The following is a 19,805-nucleotide window of genomic DNA, read 5'->3' on the forward strand; positions in this document are numbered from 1 at the left end:
GCCCTCGCTCTCTACCTGCTCTCCGCTCTTTTTGTGGCTGCCCCGACACCGGAATTCCTGCACTGTCTGGGATCCTGGGATAGGGTGTTTGTCCCATGCGCGCCCCCCTGGGATTCTCTGTCCTCTGGACCCTGTCTTGGCCACTTCCATTGCAATCAGCCTTCTGAGTCTTTTTGAGGAGTACTTTGTAAGGGGTTCAGGGTACTCTGTCCAGAATGGGGTGTTGAGCAGAAGACGAAAAGGATTGCTTGCGGGAGTGATGGGGTTGGGTGCATGGAGAGGGGGAAGGGGGAGAGGGCTTCTCTGCTGCTTTATGGTTGAGGAGCAAGGCTTATTGCAACAGCAGCTATCCAGCCAGCGTAACCTTGAAGTATAGCAAGGTGGGCTTGACCTCGCCAGCTCTTTGTGAGCTTGGGGTTGACAACCCCTGTACAGTTCTGTTGCAGCTTGGCAGATTTCATGCACCACATTGCAAGCAATACACCCTCAACAAACAGAGGGGTTGGATGATGCCCTTATCCAAGGTGGGTTGCACGGACAACATAACCATTTTCATAAAGAAGATGAAAATTGTTGATTTTAAAGGGAATGGAGCGATTTCCAGTCCATATGGAGTCCTGGGGGGAGCCTGCCTAGTTGTTTGCTGCCTCTTGAAACAAAATATCACTGGAAGTGTGTGCACTCCAGTATTGGAGGAAAAGGAGCAGGCAGCCTTCAAAGAATCTGAAAACTGCTTGTCTTGCAGCATGTTGGATACAGCCTCTCCTGTTCTTTGAGGCCGTTCTAGAAATATACTTGGCATGTTGCCCTCCTGATAGTTAAACTTATTTTTCGCAGTGCTGTTTCAAAATATTTTCCCTCCTGTAGGAAACAGACTGATAAATCTATTGAGGGAGTCTGCTTTTTTGTGTTGTGTAATGTTTTGGAATGATAAATTCCAAGATAAAGTACTTCATTATGTATGTTTCTTGATGTCTGAGTCCTCCTCTTCCCTTGTTGAAAGAAACTTTTTTTTTTTTAAACCAAAAGGTTCACAGAATTGTGAGGCATGGCTTGTGGGAAGGGAGCTAACTTTGTTAGCATCCTTTAGTCCTTTATGTGGCTTAGCTGCCCAAAATGGCTTCTGTGACAAGTGGGAGGGGCCATTTACATGGTGTGTTGCAGCACCTGTAGTACTTACCTTGCCACGCACCCTCATAGCTATGCCACTGTCCTTTATGCAAAGGGACCTGAGAGCTCCTATTCTGGAATGATGCTGTGGTAGAAGAAGAGTGTTCTTGGCCTTGGAAAATAGGGTTTATTTGAAGTGTTTAAGTCATAGAACGGTGCAGTCTGGTAGAAAGAGGACTTGTGGTCTTGGGTATTTATGATGTCATAGGCACTGGCCAGGTGGTACCTGCTCTGGTCATGTAAACTCATCATGTCAGCACATTGCAGCCAGTAACAATGTGTGTGCTGGGAGTGGGGGAAAGAACCTTTATTTCTCAGCAACAAAAAATATTGCTGTTTGAATGTGCAGGGGGAAAAATTTCTGGTGTGGTGTAAGGGAAGCAGTCTGGATGTGCCACCCCCCCCCCCCCCAAATAAAAAAATTGAGTGACAGCATGTTTGTTGCACATGTACTCCCACAATGTTGTGTGAATGGCTTGTTGGTTGCAAATGCTTATAGTTTATTTTTACCCCGCCTTTCTCCCCGAAGGGACTCAAGTCGGCTTACAACAGATTAAAACAGATTAAAAACATAATTTAAAACAAGTAAAAGATGGAACAAAGTCTTTTCTTTGTCCTAGAGAGCTCGGTGGTGGGGCAGTGAAGAATCCTTGTGACAGGTCAGGCAGGAGAGTGTCTTCTGGAATATCTGTGAACATTGGTTTTGGGGAGAAAACATGTGGAAAGGGCCTCCCCTTGGGGGCTGACCCTGCCATGCTGTCGCTCTGTGTGGCTGTGCTTTTGTGTCTGCAAAATGCATGTCAGCGGGAAAAGTGCAACCTCAGGTTCTCTTCCACAGGCCCCTTTTTTCCTCGGACAAAGGCCTTGCTCCGCAGCTCTTTGTGCTGCTGTTCAGAATGCTGCTGGGATTAATTGCACCAATAGGTGCCTGAATGCAGCCAGTGCAAGGCTATTTGCTTCAGTCATAATTATCTCCCAAGTCAGGCAGGGACTCCAAACTTGGGACAGAAGAGAAGCTCCTGTTCAGGTGGCGGCTCCACTCCTTTGGTGTTTTGGGCTTGGGCCTTGCTCAGCTCCCTCTTGGTTTTCTTTGCAGTGATAATAAAACCTGTTCAGACTCTTCCAGTTCCCTGCGTGAAAGCAAGCAAGGGCTCAAAAGTCAGGGTTCCCGTTTTGTTGCCTTTGCTACGGAAGAGTTGCAGAGTGATCTCCCCTGAAAGGCATCTCATGGCCACAGCTCTCCTTGAATTTGGAGTTGAAATGCTGAGAGCCAGGGGAAGAGAGCAGTGAGGAGCAGGACTGGAAATACCAGGCTGAAGCCCCTGCTGAGCCATTGGGCTTACTGGGTGATGTTGGACCAGCCATCATTTCTCGGCCTCACCAGCCTTACTGTAAGGTTATGGTGGGGAAAGAGTGGGGCACTGTGGAGAAAGGGTGGAATAAAAGTCTTATAAATAAAGAAGCTCAAGATCAGTACCTTGATGTGAAGGGGAGACTAGACATGCTTTGAGGGAGCTTGGCTATGGCTGTCTGGCTCATGGTTGGGTTTGGGGATCACTAGCATATAAGAACATAAGAACCGCCCCACTGGATCAGGCCATAGGCCCATCTAGTCCAGCTTCCTGTATCTCACAGCGGCCCACCAAATGCCCCAGGGAGCACACCAGATAACAAGAGACCTCATCCTGGTGCCCTCCCTTGCATCTGGCATTCTGACATAACCCATTTCTAAAATCAGGAGGTTGCGTATATGCATCATGGCTTGTACCCCGTAATGGATTTTTCCTCCAGAAACTTGTCCAATCCCCTTTTAAAGGTGTCCAGGCCAGTCGCCATCTCCACATCCTGTGGCAAAGAGTTCCACAGACCAACCACACGCTGAGTAAAGAAATATTTTCTCTTGTCTGTTCTGACTCTCCCAATACTCAATTTTAGTGGATGTCCCCTGGTTCTGGTGTTATGTGAGAATGTAAAGAGCATCTCCCTATCCACTCTGTCCATCCCCTGCATAATTTTGTATGTCTCAATCATGTCCCCCCTCAAGCGTCTCTTTTCTAGGCTGAAGAGGCCCAAACGCCGCAGCCTTTCCTCATAAGGAAGGTGCCCCAGCCCCGTAATCATATTAGTCGCTCTCTTTTGCACCTTTTTCATTTCCACTATGTCTTTTTTGAGATGCGGCAACCAGAACTGGACACAGTACTCCAGGAGTGGCCTTACCATCAATTTGTACAACGGCATTATAATATTAGCTGTTTTGTTCTCAATACCTTTCCTAATGATCCCAAGCATAGAATTGGCCTTCTTCACTGCCGCCGCACATTGGGTCGACACTTTCATCAACCTGTCCACCACCACCCCAAGATCTCTCTCCTGATCTGTCACAGACAGCTCAGAACCTATGCATATTGGACATATGAAGCTGCCTTACAGTGGGTTGCACCCATCCTACTGTCCCAATGTTGTCTGGCTGAAAGTGATCATCTAGGGTTCTCAAAGACATCCCCCCAGTTCTGCTACTGAAAACCCTTTTGACTAATCAAGCTGGGAATGGAACTCTAGAAAATTATGGCATGAACTGTCTGCTGCCTGACATTGAGCAGTGCCTCAACCCCCAATCTTTCCTACACAGGCTTGTTATTTTAGAAGTGTGGTTACTCTAGAGCTCCTCTTTTTGTGACTGGTATGTGTGTGGGTCAGTGGCATAGTTTGAGGGGTTGCAAAGTACTAAGTTCTGTGGGGAGCCTTACCACAGCATGCAAGTGGCCCCTTCCCTTTGGGAGGGCATTTTCCTTAGTTTTGCTCCCCCTACCCAGAATGGCTTTGAAGGGAAGGGTCTGGGGCCACTTGCATGCTCTGGTGAGGCTCCCTGCAGAACTTAGTGTTTGCATTCCCTCTAGGTATGTCACTGGTGTGAGTCTACACACTGGATTGGAACCAGGGCTAGAGGTAGGGAAGCAGTCACACTTTGTTCTGCTGTGGCTTTAGTCAGGATTGTGCCCATTGCGCCTGTTGTTTTCACACATGCACGCGCGTGCGCGCGCACACACACACACACACACACACACAGACTTGAGAATCAACACAAACATTTAAGGCAATGTTGTGTACACTTGGCAAATGCCAACAGGGCATAGTGTAGGAAGCAGGCTGTGTAATGTGGGAAGCATCTCTGAACTTATCCAGTGTCTTGGATTTTTGTATACGTGTGAGAACCCAAACTATGTTCTTAACAATGAGCACATGGGAGTCACTTCCTTTCAGTATTATACCATTCCATCTTAATAATAATAATAATGGCCACGCACAACCTTTTCTGAAGCTGTCTCCATACCAACCTGCAGGCCATGGCACATCTCTTCCCATAGCATGAAAAGGGAACCTGTCATTCCTTATCCAAGTGCATTGCCTTGTGAGTCTGCAGTCCTTGCATGTAACAGACCAGGGCTAACTCTCAATTATGTATGCCAGCTAGCTGTGGTTCAGCTTTCTCTTGGAGTACCTGGTTGGTAGGAGCACTCATTTTCTGCTTGAAACAGCAAGCTGGGGCACCCCTCTGCAAGTGCGTATACTTGCACTGAAGTGTCCTAACCTGCCGCTTTGGCTGCCAAGAACATTGCAGAGATCTGTGCTGTTTGAACAGCCATCTCAAGGAACGTTACAGAGAACGTAGGATGCCAGAATGAGGTGGTGACTTGTCCATCGAAAAATTTGTAAGTGGAGCCCTAATCGGTGACACCACCCAAAATGAGATGCACATGATGTTCCTGATCTGAATTGAGACATGTGCCAGGTGGCACAGCCACATCCTTTGTCCTGTGATGTGATCTAGTTTTTCCCAACCCACCCCTTAGCTCCTTTTTCCTTCCTCTGCAGGACTTTCTTGTGGCTTCTGAGATGCATCTTTCTCTCCTGTTCCTCTTCCACTTCTCTTGGTATTTAAGTGCCAATGATGGTGATAACATTAACATACATGATACTTTACACAGGAGGGGTTTTCAGTCTGGATAGAGAGAAGGGGTGGGAAACAGCAGGAAGAAGCAGCGGGAGAATATACAGTTGCCTTAGGTATACTTCAGCTTGATTACAGCAAGGAAAGAGGGTGAAGGTATGATTGGAAAGGTGGGTCTTGAGAGGGAGGTAGGAGGCATTGTGCAGGGCTACCCACAGTTCTTCCCCCAAAGTGAACTGTGATTCTGCCAGAGTTGTCCTCAAACATCCCTTAGCTGCTCATTTCTCTTGAGCAGAGGACTGAGCTAGATGTGGTAAGCATGAGATTGCACCAAAGCGGGCAGTGGTAATACTACTGGTATCGCCCTCTATGAGAGCTGTTTGAACTTGCTTGCATCATGATGACCTAGGAACGTTCTGTGTTTCTCGGAGAGTGGGGAAGTGTGGAACCCTTAACACACAAGCGCTTATGGCAGGGAAGAGACCCTAGGTTAGACCAGTATTTCTCAACCAGCGGTATGGGAACTACCAATGATACTTGAGGTGGTGTTTGGTGGTAGATCTGGGACCCCTGGTCCCGTGCCACCCAGCGGTGAGACCAGGAACACAACACAAAACAAACAGTGGGAGGAGGCTTGGCTCAGTGGGCAGAGCTCCAAAGCGTGCTTTTCCACACTTGAAAAAGCCTTACTGTCCACCCTGAGCCTCTTACGGGTGTTTGTTGCATCGCATCTGGATTTCCAACTAAGAAGGAACTGGATGATGTCATCGCCGGTTAGTTCTGGTGCTACTTCAAATAGGTGGACCACGTAAGTGGTACGGTGGAGGACAAACATTGAGAAACCCTGCCCTAGATGCACATTAGCCAGTTTTGGCAGCAGCCACGCTTTTACTGCTGCGTCTGTTTTGGCTCTGGGCTGCACAGTGAGAGGGCTCTGTTGCTGCTCATGTTGGGGAGCAAGATGGCCGGGAGAGTTCTTTGTTTGTGTCGCCGCTTAGGAGAAAGCACCTGAGCTGGGGAGTGCATGGGAAGTGTGGGGCGCGGGATTAGGACCTCCCGGCACTATGGTCTTGGTAGTCTCTTATGGGTAGAGTTGCTGTCTGAGCCTTTCAGGGTGTCCACAACACCAAAACCTTTTGCACCTTTTAATTTAGAGGCCTCGCCCTACATCTTTGGAGCTGCTCAATCAGCTGTTTCTCATTAATGCCAGTATCCCCTGCAGCGCTCACATTTCTGCTGCTGCTCAGCTAACGCACCTCTTCCTGACTGCCTGCAAGTTTCAACCCACTTCAGTGTATGTGGTTTGAAATACACTTTCATATAAGCTTATGTAACAGGTCTTATGTTGCACATATACGCAAGCATGTTTAGCTGGAAACAGTGGCGTAGTTAGAGGGGGTGCAAAGCACTAAGTTTTGCAGGGAGCCTCACTGTAGCATGCTAGTGGCACCCCCCTTCCCTTCAGAGCCTTCCCGAAAGGGAGGGGGAGGAGCTGCTTGCACACCACTTAGTGCTTTGCACCCCCTCTGGCTATGCCACTGCTTGGAAATAAGTCCCATTGAACTCTGTAGGACCAATAGCACATTCCCATGGAAGTACGTATACAAGGCCATCACAAGACTGAAATCTTCTTTGTGAGTAAATGCTGCTCTAGTATAGTGATTGGCGTGACTTCCTCTTTGCCGATGATGCAGCTGTCACTGCCCACTCTGCCAAAGATCTTCAGCAGCTCATGAATTGTTTTAGCAAGGCCTGCCAAGACTTTGGACTGACAATCAGCCTGAAGAAAACACAGGTCATGGTTCAGGATGTGGTCTCACATCTCTGCGCATGAACTGGAGGTTGTCCATGACTTTGTGTACCTTGCCTCAATTATCTCTGACACTCTTTCTCTCGATACTGAGCTAAACAAACGCATTGGTAAAGCAGCTACCACATTTTCCAGACTCACAAAGAGAGTCTGGTCCAACAAGAAGCTGACGGAACATACCAAGATCCAGGTCTACAGAGCTTGCATCCTGAGTACACTTCTGTACTGCAGCGAGTCATGGACTCTTCACTCACAACAGGAGAGGAAACTGAACGCTTTCCACATGCACTGCCTCCGATGCATCCTCGGCATCACCTGGCAGGACAAAGTTCCAAACAACACAGTCCTGGAACGTGCTGGAATCCCTAGCATGTATGTACTGCTGAAACAGAGACGTCTGCGTTGGCTCGGTCATGTCGTGAGAATGGGCGATGGCCGGATCCCAAAGGATCTCCTCTATGGAGAACTTGTGCAGGGAAAGCACCCTACAGATAGACCACAGCTGCACTACAAGCTTATCTGCAAGAGGGATCTGAAGGCCTTAGGAGTGGACCTCAACAGGTGGGAAACCCTGGCCTCTGAGCGGCCCGCTTGGAGGCAGGCTGTGCAGCATGGCCTCTCCCAGTTTGAAGAGGCACTTGGCCAACAGACTGAGGCAAAGAGACAAAGAAGGAAGGCCCATAGCCAGGGAGACACACCAGGTACAGACTACACTTGCTCCCAGTGTGGAAGGGATTGTCACTCCCGAATCGGCCTTTTTAGCCACACTAGACACTGTTCCAGAACCACTTTTCAGAGCGCAATACCATAGTCTTCTGAGACTGAAGGATGCCAATGATGTCTGTGATGCGTTGGGGTTGACCTACTGAATTACCCTGACTTGGTTCACAAGGAATCCAGATCAATGGTAGGGACCCCTGGGCACATTGGCATGTTGTGCTTAATTGGTGACTTCCTGGTTTGTGTCAAACTGTTCCACAAGTCCAGGCAAACGATGGTTCAGCCTCTCCCTGCAAGCCAGAATAGTACAGCAAATTTCTTCAGCTGTATTCCAGGAAAACTTGTGGGTTCTTCAGAGGTGTATTGATGGGCTTCAGTAAGATGTTCTGAAGGATAGGTTACCTGCTCTCTCCCTATCTCCTGTGGCAATTTGTAGCTTCAGGAATGTTACTAAAATGGTTGAAATATCTTGGCCGAGTTCTACGCTGGAAGTTATTTTATCTCATGCACAACAGCAGAACCGGTATTCTGACTGGAGAGTCAGGACAGACTGAAGGAAATATTTCTTTACCCAGCATGTAATTAATCTGTGGAACTCCTTGCCACAGGATGTTGTGATGGCACTTGGCCTAGATCTTTTAAAAGGGGATTGGACAGATTTGTGGAGAAAAAGTAACCTGGGATGGACAAGTCATGAGGACTATATGCAACCTCCAGTAACCTATCTCTGAATGCCAGGTGTGGCAACAGGTTGCAAGTCTCTTGTTGTCTTGTGTGTGCTCCCAAAGGCATCTGGTGGGTCCCTGTGGAATACTGGAAGGGCTAGATGGGCTTTTGACCTGATTCAGCAAGCTTCTTATGTTGTGTTTTGATCTTGACATGCCCTTTTTTAGTGGTGATTTTGTGTGTGTGTGTGTGTGTGTGTTCTGTTATCTAACTTGTGTGAGGCAATGACTTTTCACTGGGGGGGGGGGCTCGAATCCTAGACAAGTCCTGCTGAGGGAAATCTGCTGGCCGTACTTTGGGGGAGAGTCCATATCTCAGTGGTAGAGTACCCTGGAGAGCCACTCTCGCTCGACGTGGACAATACTATGTTAAGTGAATGGAAAGTTTGGCTCAGTAGAACCTCATGTTCATGTACTTACAACAAGCACCATCTGGAAACCATAGTCCAGGGACTTGGATTGCATTGGAGCATTTGCAGGACTTCTTAAAAGGAAAATTGGCCCATGGCAACTTAGAGCCTAACTTTCCAAGCTGATGTAGCCTCAAGGTAAGGGAACAAACATTCCCTTATCTTGTGGAGGCTTCTGTGACTGCCCCCACAAAAACCTCAGTATGAAGTGCATGCGCCATTAGCAGAGCTGCATTGACACTGGAAAATTGGATAGGATTGGATTCTTAGCCACCTAAACAAATGCCCATTGGAATAAGGTGGTACAGACGACTGGAGAACAGTGGTGGGCAGGAAGTGATCCCAGTTGCTTTCTGTCGCTTTTAACACAATCACAGCACCTTCTCCCGCTCTCCGGTGATCTGCTTTAGACCTGAAGATCCTCTGTGAGTCATTGATTGCATAGGTTTTTATGTCCTATTCAAACAAAACCGTTCTCCAGGCAAGCAGATGCCCTTCCCTCCTGGCGTTTCTGAATCCATTGGAGGAGGAAGAGGAGATCTTGCCCCGTTTTATGGTCAGGAGCAATAAGGTTGGAAAGTTTATTGACCCCCTGTCTTGTTGTTTCTGTGCTTAGATGGGGAGGGGAAGAGCGCATTTTTTTTCTGAAGTGCAAGAACGGTGGGGATGCTTTTGTCAAAATATTTCTGACTCATATTATCAAATCATAAAAGTTGTTTCCCATTTTTCTGTCTAAATCTGCCCCTCCCCTCCTGGTGCCAGGCACCTCACTTGTGCCAACACTTGGCACTGCCTCACTTTTGAGGTCATGAAGCTGCAATGGAGTGACTAATTACCCCTGCCAATGTTGCGGTGGTGTTCTGCTGGAAAAAAAAAACAACACAACACCTTCCTGCATAGCATAAACATTGCACAAACATGAGATAACAGGCTTATATGGAGCAAGGTGCCAAAATAAAACTGTGTTCTAAGTGGCGAGAGGGGAAATGACATGTTTGTGTCATGTTTGTACAGTGTTTATGCTATGGAGGGAGGTGTTGTAGTGCTGTTGCCATTGCTGCCCCAATGGCTCTGACAGCATGTGGGAGGGGCCACTTACACCGCTTGTTGGGCCAAAACTGTGGCAAGGGCAAAGTTTGGAAGGCAATGCCTCTTCTCCCTGCAGTTTTGCCATTTTTGCAGCCCCCACCCCACCCACCCACCCACTCAGTAGCAGAGCTAGTGGCGGTGCAAAGCACTAAGTTTTGTAGGGAGCCTCCCTGCAATGTGCAAGGCCCCCCCCCTTAGAGCCATGCATAGGCCTCACTTTAGCTCCCCCCTGCCTGAAATGGCTCTGAAGGGGAGGGGAAGGAGCAGCAGCTGCTTGCACATTGTGGGGAGGCTCCCTGCAAAACTTAATGCTTTGCACCCGCTCTAGCTACTCCGTTGACCCACTAGCTCCAAATCCAACTGTGTTGCCTGGCTTGGTGCTTGTGTAGTTTGACCCTAAACCAAAGGCTTTGTGGCTTTTGACAAGGATTTGAAGTGTGTGTGGCGAAGGGGGGGAATTTTGAGGTGGCATCGTGTGAGCAATCTGGAAAGGGTTTTAGGCAAGGCAGAACGGCCATTTCAGGGTGAATGAGGTCATATTTCTAAGTGTGGCAGAAGTGGTGTGAATGCCCACTTGCTTCATCCCAAAGCATCTCTTTTCAGGGCAGAGAATGTGCTTTCATGCTTCTTCTACTAAGCCTAGTATATTGTAATATTTAGTTAGTTTGTTTCTGTCTTGGTGCATGTGTATGTATGTGATTTTTCTTTCTGTCATCAACCTCCTTGAATCAGTGATGAGAAGGGCAGAATATAATTTTAAAAAATGGCATGGCTTCATTTCAGTAAATATGGAAATCACAAAACACATATCTTGGCTGACAGGCCTTAAAGCTTTGTCGTGGAAGATGTTGTAATGATGCTTTTGCTGGCTTGGTGCATGCCTGATGTTTTATTTCAGGGTACTATTAATGGGACCAAAAAAAAAAGTCATTTCTCTGAAAGAAATGGCCGTCGTAGTGGCCAACTAGATGCATCTGGGAGCACATATGACAACAGGAGACCTGAATTCTGTTGCCCTCCCTTACATCTGGCATTCAGAGTTAGGCTGCCACTAAAACCCGGAGTTTGCTTGTAGTCCTCATGGATTGTAAACTGCGATAGGCTTTCCTCCATAAATGTATCCCACCCCCTATCAAAAGCATCTAGGCCACGTACCATCACAGTGTTCTATGGCAAAGTGTTGCACAGAACTCTAGGGATCCTTGGGGATCTTTTAGCTGTGTGTGAATGCACATAGCAGAATATGTCTGCACATTGGCAGAGAGAGAGTGAGGTCCTGCTCCTGTAACAATTGAGCCAACTTTGGCCTTGGTAGTATCTAAGTGGACACTTAGCTCCTGTTTCTTTACCGAGCAGGTCATACATTTCTTTGTATGACCTGCTTTATTCTCAAGGCTTGCCGGGAAACAAACTCTTTGCATCATGCTGGCATTTTAGATAGGAACTACTTTATCTGCAGAGTATAAAACATTTTGCTCCCTTCCCCCCCCTTCTGAAATGGAGACTTGTAGGGGAAGTCACCAGCATTCTGGCTCCTCCAGTATCAGGAACTGCTGGACACAGAGACATCCCACTGCTTGACTGTTCTACCTCTGAGCGATGCTGTGGTGTAGCAGTGAGGAAGGCAAACTGTGACCTAGGAAATCGCTGGGTCCCACAAGTGATTGTGAAGGCAACAAAGCAGCTAGGAACAATCCCTTATGGCAGTGGTCAGCAACCTACAGCCTGCAGGCCAGATCTGACCCACCACCCGGCCTCCTCTGATCCATGTGGAGCTCAGCTTGGGAGACAAAGCCTCAAGTTGAGCAATTGTACAGAGCCTCAAGTTGTGCAATTTATTCCGTTCCAGAAAGGCGAGGAAGAAGGAAGGAAAGTGTAACCTCAAATCCTGGACCATAATCTGGATTCATTTTGTGCTGTGTGAATTCAAGGAGCAAGACTGGATCAAGAGTCTCAAGTGCATTTTAAATGTTAAATTTGGATCAATTTTTTTTTGTCTGAGCCCAAAGCAGCTCTTAGTAGATAAATTGTGGCCTCTGCAACTAGAGTCTGTTCTCTTCGGGTAGCAAGAGGCTGGTCCCAGGGCCGGATTAACTACTATGCTAAATAAACTGCAGGATTGGTTCCCTGCCAGGTTGCAGCCTCTGCTGTGCAGTGCAATTATCAGAAGGGCTTCTGTAAATGCATTGGGCCTGTCACGCTTCTTCCTGGCACCTTGTAGAAGTCTCCACAGCTCCAAGAATTAAAAAAAAACAAAAAAAACCCTGATTGGCCAGGCCTCTTTAAACTGTGGTAGATTTTAGCCAGGGCTGAGGTTCATGCCTTTTTTTCACGTTTATTTTTCATGTTTTATATGCCGCCTTCCCTCCGAGCAGCTCAGGGCAATGTGCATGGCTCTCCCCATCCTTTTTTCCTAACAACGCCCCTGTTAAGTAGGTCTGAGATATCTGGCCCAAAGTCACCCAAGAAGGTTCATGACTCAGTGTGTACATACTCAGTTCTCTTTGGTGCACGTTCAACACACTTAACTGCTATACCACATTGGCTCTCCTTTTTGTAAGTATTTTTCTGCCATTCAAAGTGAACAAGTTGTGTGAATGTTCTCGACTGTCATGAGTCCAAACCAGTAGAGTTTTGAGTATCTCTGCTCCAAGCCAGCCCCTGCCCTGGATCCTTTTGCCCTATTTTCTTGGGTTGCCCGTGTGTGCCTCTGTGCGAATGGGTCCTTGCTGTAGGCTTCTACCATGATCTCGGAAGCTAAGCAGGGTCAGGCCTGGTTAGTACTTGGATGGGAGACCGCCTGGGAATACCGGGTGCTGTAGGCTTATATCATAGTCTTTCGAGACTGAAGGTTGTCAACCTCATGCTAGTGGCAGAGTGTGGGGTGACCCAGCTCTGCCTGCTCTGGTTCTGGTCCCAGCAGCTTCCCAGACTGTTAGTCACGTGGGCTCATACTTGGTGTGCTCTCTTTGCTCCCCAAGGCTGGGGCTGGGGCTCTTTGGGGAATGCTGACAGAGAGGTTTGGCTGCTAATCCGCTGCTGGAATGTTGGCCAGACGGTCAAATTCTTCTCCCTGCTTCAAAACACATGCGCAAAATGAAGGGAAGGCCTGGAGAATCGGCCTCCTGTTCGTTCCCCGCTGGATAAACCGGCTTCATGCCGCACCACCCTCATCATGGGAAAAGGGCCTCTTTAGACTGAACCACAGTAAATACCTGCCAGCTAACTCCACTGCCATGAGTGGGAGGAGAGCAAAGGAATGAAGCCTCTTCTTTCCTTTAGGCAGAAGAGAGGAACAGATGTCAAGGTGATGGAGGTCAGGGGGGCAGCAGTTAGGCTGGGCTGAACTTATAACTCCTGGGAATCGCAATTGCCTAAAGGAATAGAGCTGTGCATTCTTCCATCCTGAGGTCCTCTAACTTGTGTCCTTGGTTTGGTTTTGTAACCTTTGCCTGCCCCGACTCCAGCAAGCTTCTCTTAGGGGTGGCTCTTACCTTTTTGAGATATTCTTTCAGGACTTGCTTTTTGCCTGGAGCCAGGGCAGTGTCCAACTTGCAGTGTCACAGCTGTGTAGCCTCAGCAGTTTGGGACACACACTGTAAGGATGCATTTTCAGTGCCCGGACTCGACTTTGCAGACTGATGAAGCAGTGATGAGAGTACCTCTGAGCATGTGTCAAATCCCTTCTGACTGCTGAATCACCACAGTTGGTCTTTCCGTATCCATAAACCACATCCATCAGCCTCCATGTGAATTCCCAGTCATGCAGAGTCCCATCTGCCTTCCTCCCCCCTTCCAGACTAGAAGGCACGGGTTTCAGTGCAAACTGATGCTGTGGGTGCTTTTTTCCCTTCCAGAATTGAATATTGTGTTTTCCAGTGTGTACTGTGCAGTAGTCTTGACATTGTTTTTGTTTTTTTCTCCTCTCTCTTTCCCACCGTTTAGAAACACTGATGGATACGAAGTGGGTGACATCTGAGTTGGCCTGGACAGCTCATCCAGAAACTGGAGTAAGGCATCACATTTATTGTATTTTCTTTGTTTTAGGCCAATGGTTGCCATTCAGACGTATGCGGGAAATGAGAGCACTGCCTTGGGGATATTTGTGCAGAGAGGACACAACCTTATATTCTTACACTAGCTAACCCAGCCCACACTTTTCAGGGGTTCCATGGTGTGTGCCCGCCTGTAATGTACCTTTGTGTGGAGAGCACATAGAGCTACACTGAGCATGCATGCACATGTTCTTGAGCTCCACTGTTCTGGGCGTTTTGCTAGTTACAAATAAATGGCAATGGAAGTTGGTGGTCTTCTATGTCCTCTGTCACTGCTAGCTCGTGACAACCCAATTTGTCCCCAAGGCTGCCCGCTTTGTGCTTGTGTACTAATATTATTGAATTGCATTATTCATTGGTAATGTTATGAACTGCAACCCCACAGATAAGGCTATTGTAAGTTGACGCAGTGCCTTTCTTTTTCCCCACGCTGTCCCTCTTGTTTCTGTGCTTTGCGCAGAAACTCTTTCAGGTGATCCTCTGCCTTTCACAAGCACTCGAAACTTTATCCTTTTTACCCACCCACCCCCGACAACAAGAGTTCTCCGTGCAAGGCCTTGTTCTCTGTGGCACAACTGTGGCCAGCTGGATTGTTTAGATAATATCTTCCTCATCCTCCACCTCTCTACCCAGCATGTATCACAATTGATTGGAAGAGGGCTTATTCTTTTCAAGCCCACAAAAGTGAAAATGAGAGTAATTGCCTAGGTTTGCCTGTGTTCTTCACTGTACTTTTGAATTTGATTTTGTCACCTTGAGTTTGCTGATTGGGGCCCAGGCAGATTTAATGTTTAACTTTTCCTCTGGGTTCTCCTAGACTTGTGAGTTTCTGTCTTTGCCTTAGCTGTGATGCATAGTGGTTATTATTAATAATAATTAATTGTGAGAGGGTACTTCACTCTGTGAAGCACAGGCTTTTGCAAGCAAAATGCTCCAAGTTAATTCTTAGCAAAGCATCTTGGCAGCATTGGAAAATACTTTGACATGAGACCTTGGAGAGCTGCTACTGGTCAGAGCATATGGCGCAGGGCTAGGTTGACCAGTGGCTTCATTCTGTATCAGCACGGCTGAGCATGTCCCATGGGAGTTCAGGAGAGGTGGTATCGGGGCAGAATTCAACATTCTGACAACTTTCATTTAAAAGAAACATTTTCCAGTTCTTATGTTGGGGATCTGCTTGACGGCATGCAGTCAATCAATACCTTCTGAAAGGGTCAAGAAGGCAGGCAGGAGGCCTCACACTCTCAAACATCTTGTCCACATCCGCAGGTTGTGTGTGCTGAAAAGAATCCCAAATAACGGACAAACAGGCATCTTAGGGACAATAGAATGTGGAGTCAAAATTGTGGCAGATGCAGGCGATTTTTATCTGTGAATTTGATCACAGTGGGTGGCTGAGTTGTCTTCCTCTCCCCCTGTGGAACCAGATAGAGAAGATTCCAGCAAATTCCACAGGATGATTCTCCACAGATACAATGGTGGGGGGGAGGGGGGAGAGAGAAAGGCCTCTTTGCTACCATCACTGCTGCAGAAGAGGCTCTAGCAAGACTTCTGTCCCATGTCTAGTCGTGAGTTCTTTTGCCATTAGCTCTTAAGATGTCTTCCAAGCCGCTTCATGCCCACAGCTCCTCAGAAAACCAGGAAACCACTTTGGCTCTGCAGTGAGGCAGAGACAGCTCTCCATGTTTGTTTCATCACTCTAGAGGTTAATCAGGTAACCAGTCCTTGTAGCAGAAGAATCTCCCAGAGCCTTCAGGAGACCCTTTTAGCTCTATCAGCTTCTGGGGCAAAAAATCCAAATTTTTCCCCTGCCCCTGGTAGAAGTAAGGGGCTGTGATCCACCTAAGCCTTACTAGGAAGTTGTCAGTCCATGACAGTGATTTTGATCTCCATCTTCAGATCACCATCCACTTGCCCAACAGTAACCACCAGGTTCATTGTATGTCCCTCCACAGGTGTCAGGGCTGGAATTACCCTTGTTTGCCATGGCAGCCACAAAATCCTGTGCTGAACCTATACTAGGGTCTTGGCACAGCTATTGACGTTCCCAACACCAACAGTCAGGTGCTCTCCAACGTCACCCCAGAGATCACCCCCAGGGATACGATCAGGCAGTAAGGTGGTCTGTACATCAACAGAATCCCCATTCTGTCTTGCCCATTCAGCATCACAGAGTCGCTCAAACCTGGTTGTCAGCTGAACCAGGCACCTGGCAAGGGGGGGGTGGTATCACAATAGAATTCTGCAGCCCCATATACCTGCCCCTGCAGCCATGGCTGTCGCAGGACCCAGAAACCTGGCAGGTGAGGCTAGGAGAGACCAATGCCCCCCCCCCCCAGCTCATTCAGCCAGGTCTCCATAATATACCTGGCCAGTTCTGTGTTCCAGAATTAGGTCCTGGATCAGGCTAGTTTTATTCTAAACTGATCTGGCATTCAAAAGTAGAAACTTGAGACTAGAGGGGGCACTTCTAGGAGCACCAGAGGTAGGGGGACAATCTGTCTTGGACTAACCATCCTTCTCCCGGAACAGCCAGCTCAGCCTCTACCTCCATGTTGACAATGTCATCCTCTCAACAGCAGAGCCAACTCTCTCCCTTCACCCCATACTGAAAACACATTCTTCCCTGGAAAGACCAGACCCACTACTCAGATAACCCCACTTAAGGAAAAGAAGCCCCCTGCACCCTGAGCAAACAGCAAAACAAAACCATATCAAACCTCCCCACCCTCAGATGTCAGGAGGAGGAAGGCAGGAGCCCAGAATGTTCTCAACTTGCAGTGGAAGCACTTACACTTTGGAAAATATCAGTGAGATTTCAGACTTTTCTGATTCAGTTTGCACCCCTCCAACAGTTAACTTTCTCCATGCTTCCACTTACTCTATAACTTCTTGTTTTAGGAACTTTAAGTGTGTGTGTTTATTGTTATTTCTGCATCTGTATGTTTATACCTTGCTATATCTTGTTTTGCAACACAGTTTGTGGCACGGTTGTCAAAAAAAGTGAGAGATGAATCAGTACAGTAAATATTAATCAGTTGAATGAATTTTTTATTCAGTGGGAAGAAGTCAGTGGCTACGACGAGGCCATGAACCCCATCCGGACATACCAGGTGTGCAACGTGCGGGAAACGAGCCAGAACAATTGGCTGCGCACCCAGTTCATCCAACGCCATGATATCCAGCGTGTGTACGTGGAACTGAAATTCACAGTGCGCGACTGTAACAGCATCCCCAACATTCCGGGCTCTTGCAAAGAGACCTTCAACCTCTTCTATTATGAATCAGATACAGACTCTGCCTCAGCTTCCAGCCCCTTCTGGATGGAGAATCCTTACATCAAAGTGGATACAATTGCCCCCGACGAGAGTTTCTCCAAGCTGGAGTCTGGCAGGATGAACACCAAAGTGCGCAGCTTCGGGCCCCTTTCCAAGAACGGCTTTTATCTGGCCTTCCAGGACTTGGGGGCTTGCATGTCTCTCATCTCAGTCCGTGCCTTCTACAAGAAGTGCTCCAGCACCATCGCTGGCTTTGCTGTCTTCCCTGAGACCTTAACGGGAGCCGAACCCACCTCCCTGGTGATCGCTCCTGGGACCTGCATCGCCAATGCGGTGGAAGTATCTGTACCCCTAAAACTTTATTGTAATGGTGATGGGGAATGGATGGTCCCAGTTGGAGCTTGTACCTGTGCAGCTGGATATGAGCCGGCCATGAAGGATACCCAGTGCCAAGGTAGGCAGCAATCTCTGTCCTGTTAGTTCTGTGACATTGTGGAGAGGGAGACACTGCCAGGGAAGCTAAGCCTCCCCGACCCTCAGACACATGGAAGTAGCTGGGGTGACTCAGCAGGGAAGGGAAGGGCTACTTTCCCAAGCAGCCCTCAGTCTGTCTCAAAGGTGCTGATGGGACAGAAGTAACAGCCTTCCAGGCGATCTCTCAAGTTCAAACTGTTGTATGGCCAAAGTCAGCATCTGGAACTACTTGCTGGAAGGATGCCCCAGATTCAAATTCAGGTCATGGAACTCTTGTTTTGGCACCTGCAGGTTTTCTCCTGAAGTGTAAATCCAACTGATTCTGAATCAAAAGAGGCCTGTGGTCTTGTCCCTGAAAAGGCCCCATGGAGGAGCAGTGAGCTATGAAACAGGACATGGCTTGAAGCAAGCGAGCGTTGACTGCAACCAGCTTTGAGCTTGCAAACCAGTTATTATTATATCTGTAATATACATTTGGCTCCCTTGCAAGCACATTGACCCGGCCCTTCTCCTCATGCTCTTCTGAAAGCCTCTTGTAGGAATTCAGAGTAGAACTTCAGAGTTTCTTCTTCAGGTCCTGCTTGGTGCCCTTGAGAATCTTGCACTTGGGGGGGAGGGGGGCCCAGAAAATCTGGAGGGGGGGTAAAAACACATAACTCTTGTTTCCTGCTGACCTCCTCCTGCCCTCTCCAGAGTTGGTGGGGGAGAGGGGGATTTCTCATGTTATGCTGAACTGCACGAGAAAACCAAAAGCACATGCCCTTGGAAAGGTGATGAATGGATTCCTCTTCTTGTTTGGCATCACCAATGCTCAAGTTGAAAATTCCCCTATTTATTGCATCTGTACCCAACTGGGGGAGGAGGCAGCAGCTCACATTTGGCGTGGCACTTCAGCTAGCCATAATTTGCGGTCAGCACTGGCCGCTTCTCTCCTCTGTGTGCAACCCAGAGAGCTCAAGGCATGGGAGGCAGGTGCTTGTTGTGGCGGGCTTGGGAGTGGGCAGAAGAAGTGAGAAAAGCTTCAAAGCTTGGTGAAATACATACATACATAAGACCTTTATTGGCACAGATAATGGAAATAAGAAACAACAACCAAACATTAAACATTCAGAACACACACACAATAAAATAAAACACTCGTAATCATCCAATACCCCCTCCCCCCATTCACCATAATATAGCGGAAGACCCAGAATTCCGTCCTGCCAGAATCCCAGAAACAAAGTTGGCAACCTTGTCAAGAGAGTCAGTTTCCTCTATGGAAAGAAGAGTTTGTAATTTAAATGAATCCTCCCAGCCCTGCATTTTGTTCAGCAGTGGAGCCAGATAGATCTTACGAAGAGTATCATGGAGTAGGCAGTAAAAAAATATATGATGTAATGTCTCCACACAATTCCTGTCACAGGTACATCTTCTTTCTGAGTAGGGAATGCCACAAAACCTGCCCGCTAGCAGAGCTGATGGAAAGGCATTGCATCTCGCAAGGGAGAATGCTCTGCGAGCCTGTGGGCACTGCAGATGATAAAGGAAAGAAGCCGGTTTCCCAAAGCTGACTGGGATGTGCAGATGGAGAGGGGAGCAAATGGTGTTAGCTGCACAGAGTAGCTCTTGACGCTCAATATCGAGCAATCTTTCCTTAAAAGTCCTGTAGGCTTCGCTTAAACCAATCATACCCAGGCTTGCTGTGTCTAGCTTGGTGAAATACACAAGACCCTTTCCAGAACCAAGTGAGGGGCAGCAAATTTCATGTTCAGCTTTGCTGCGGAGCAGGCTAAAGAAGCACAAACCATGCCTGTATGCCTGGGTCTGTGTCTCACCCAAGGCTACCAAGTGGACTTGCCACTATGGTGAGAACTGACTACTTGGCCATTCATGCCAAAGTCCTACTGCTGTAACCTTGAAGGCTTGTAAGAGACTAATAGTTTAACAGCGGCTTGATTGCAATAGTAGCAACTGTGGGGTGGCCTGTAGCTCAGTGGTGGAGCAAATGTTTGTCCGACAGAAGGTTCAAGTTCCTGCTTCTCCACCCAGCTTCATAGGGCCACCTTTAGCTCAATTGGACTGATTCGGCCCAATCAGGCACCGCACCGGTGGAGGCCTGTGCTGTGGTGGAGAGTGCGTTGCC

The 19,805-nt window shown here is 48.0% G+C and overlaps 1 protein-coding gene across 5 annotated transcripts in view; it reads left to right on the top strand.

Moving 5' to 3' along the window:
- The first annotated feature begins 13,823 nt into the window (after positions 1-13,823).
- The window catches only part of EPHB3 (EPH receptor B3), a 52,345-nt gene continuing 46,363 nt past the window's right edge, over positions 13,824-19,805 (top strand). For 3 of the 5 annotated variants that reach the window (XM_066621951.1, XM_066621956.1, XM_066621952.1), the window contains exons 1-2: positions 13,827-13,883; positions 16,988-17,660. In XM_066621951.1, the coding sequence (XP_066478048.1) occupies positions 13,827-13,883; positions 16,988-17,660 (730 nt within the window). Of the gene's footprint in view, positions 13,884-16,987; positions 17,661-19,805 lie in introns of all 5 variants that reach the window. The other 2 variants (XM_066621953.1, XM_066621955.1) reach the window with 1 other exon arrangement.

Source organism: Tiliqua scincoides, chromosome 3 (genome assembly GCF_035046505.1).
Source record: "Tiliqua scincoides isolate rTilSci1 chromosome 3, rTilSci1.hap2, whole genome shotgun sequence".
Taxonomy (NCBI): domain Eukaryota; kingdom Metazoa; phylum Chordata; class Lepidosauria; order Squamata; family Scincidae; genus Tiliqua; species Tiliqua scincoides.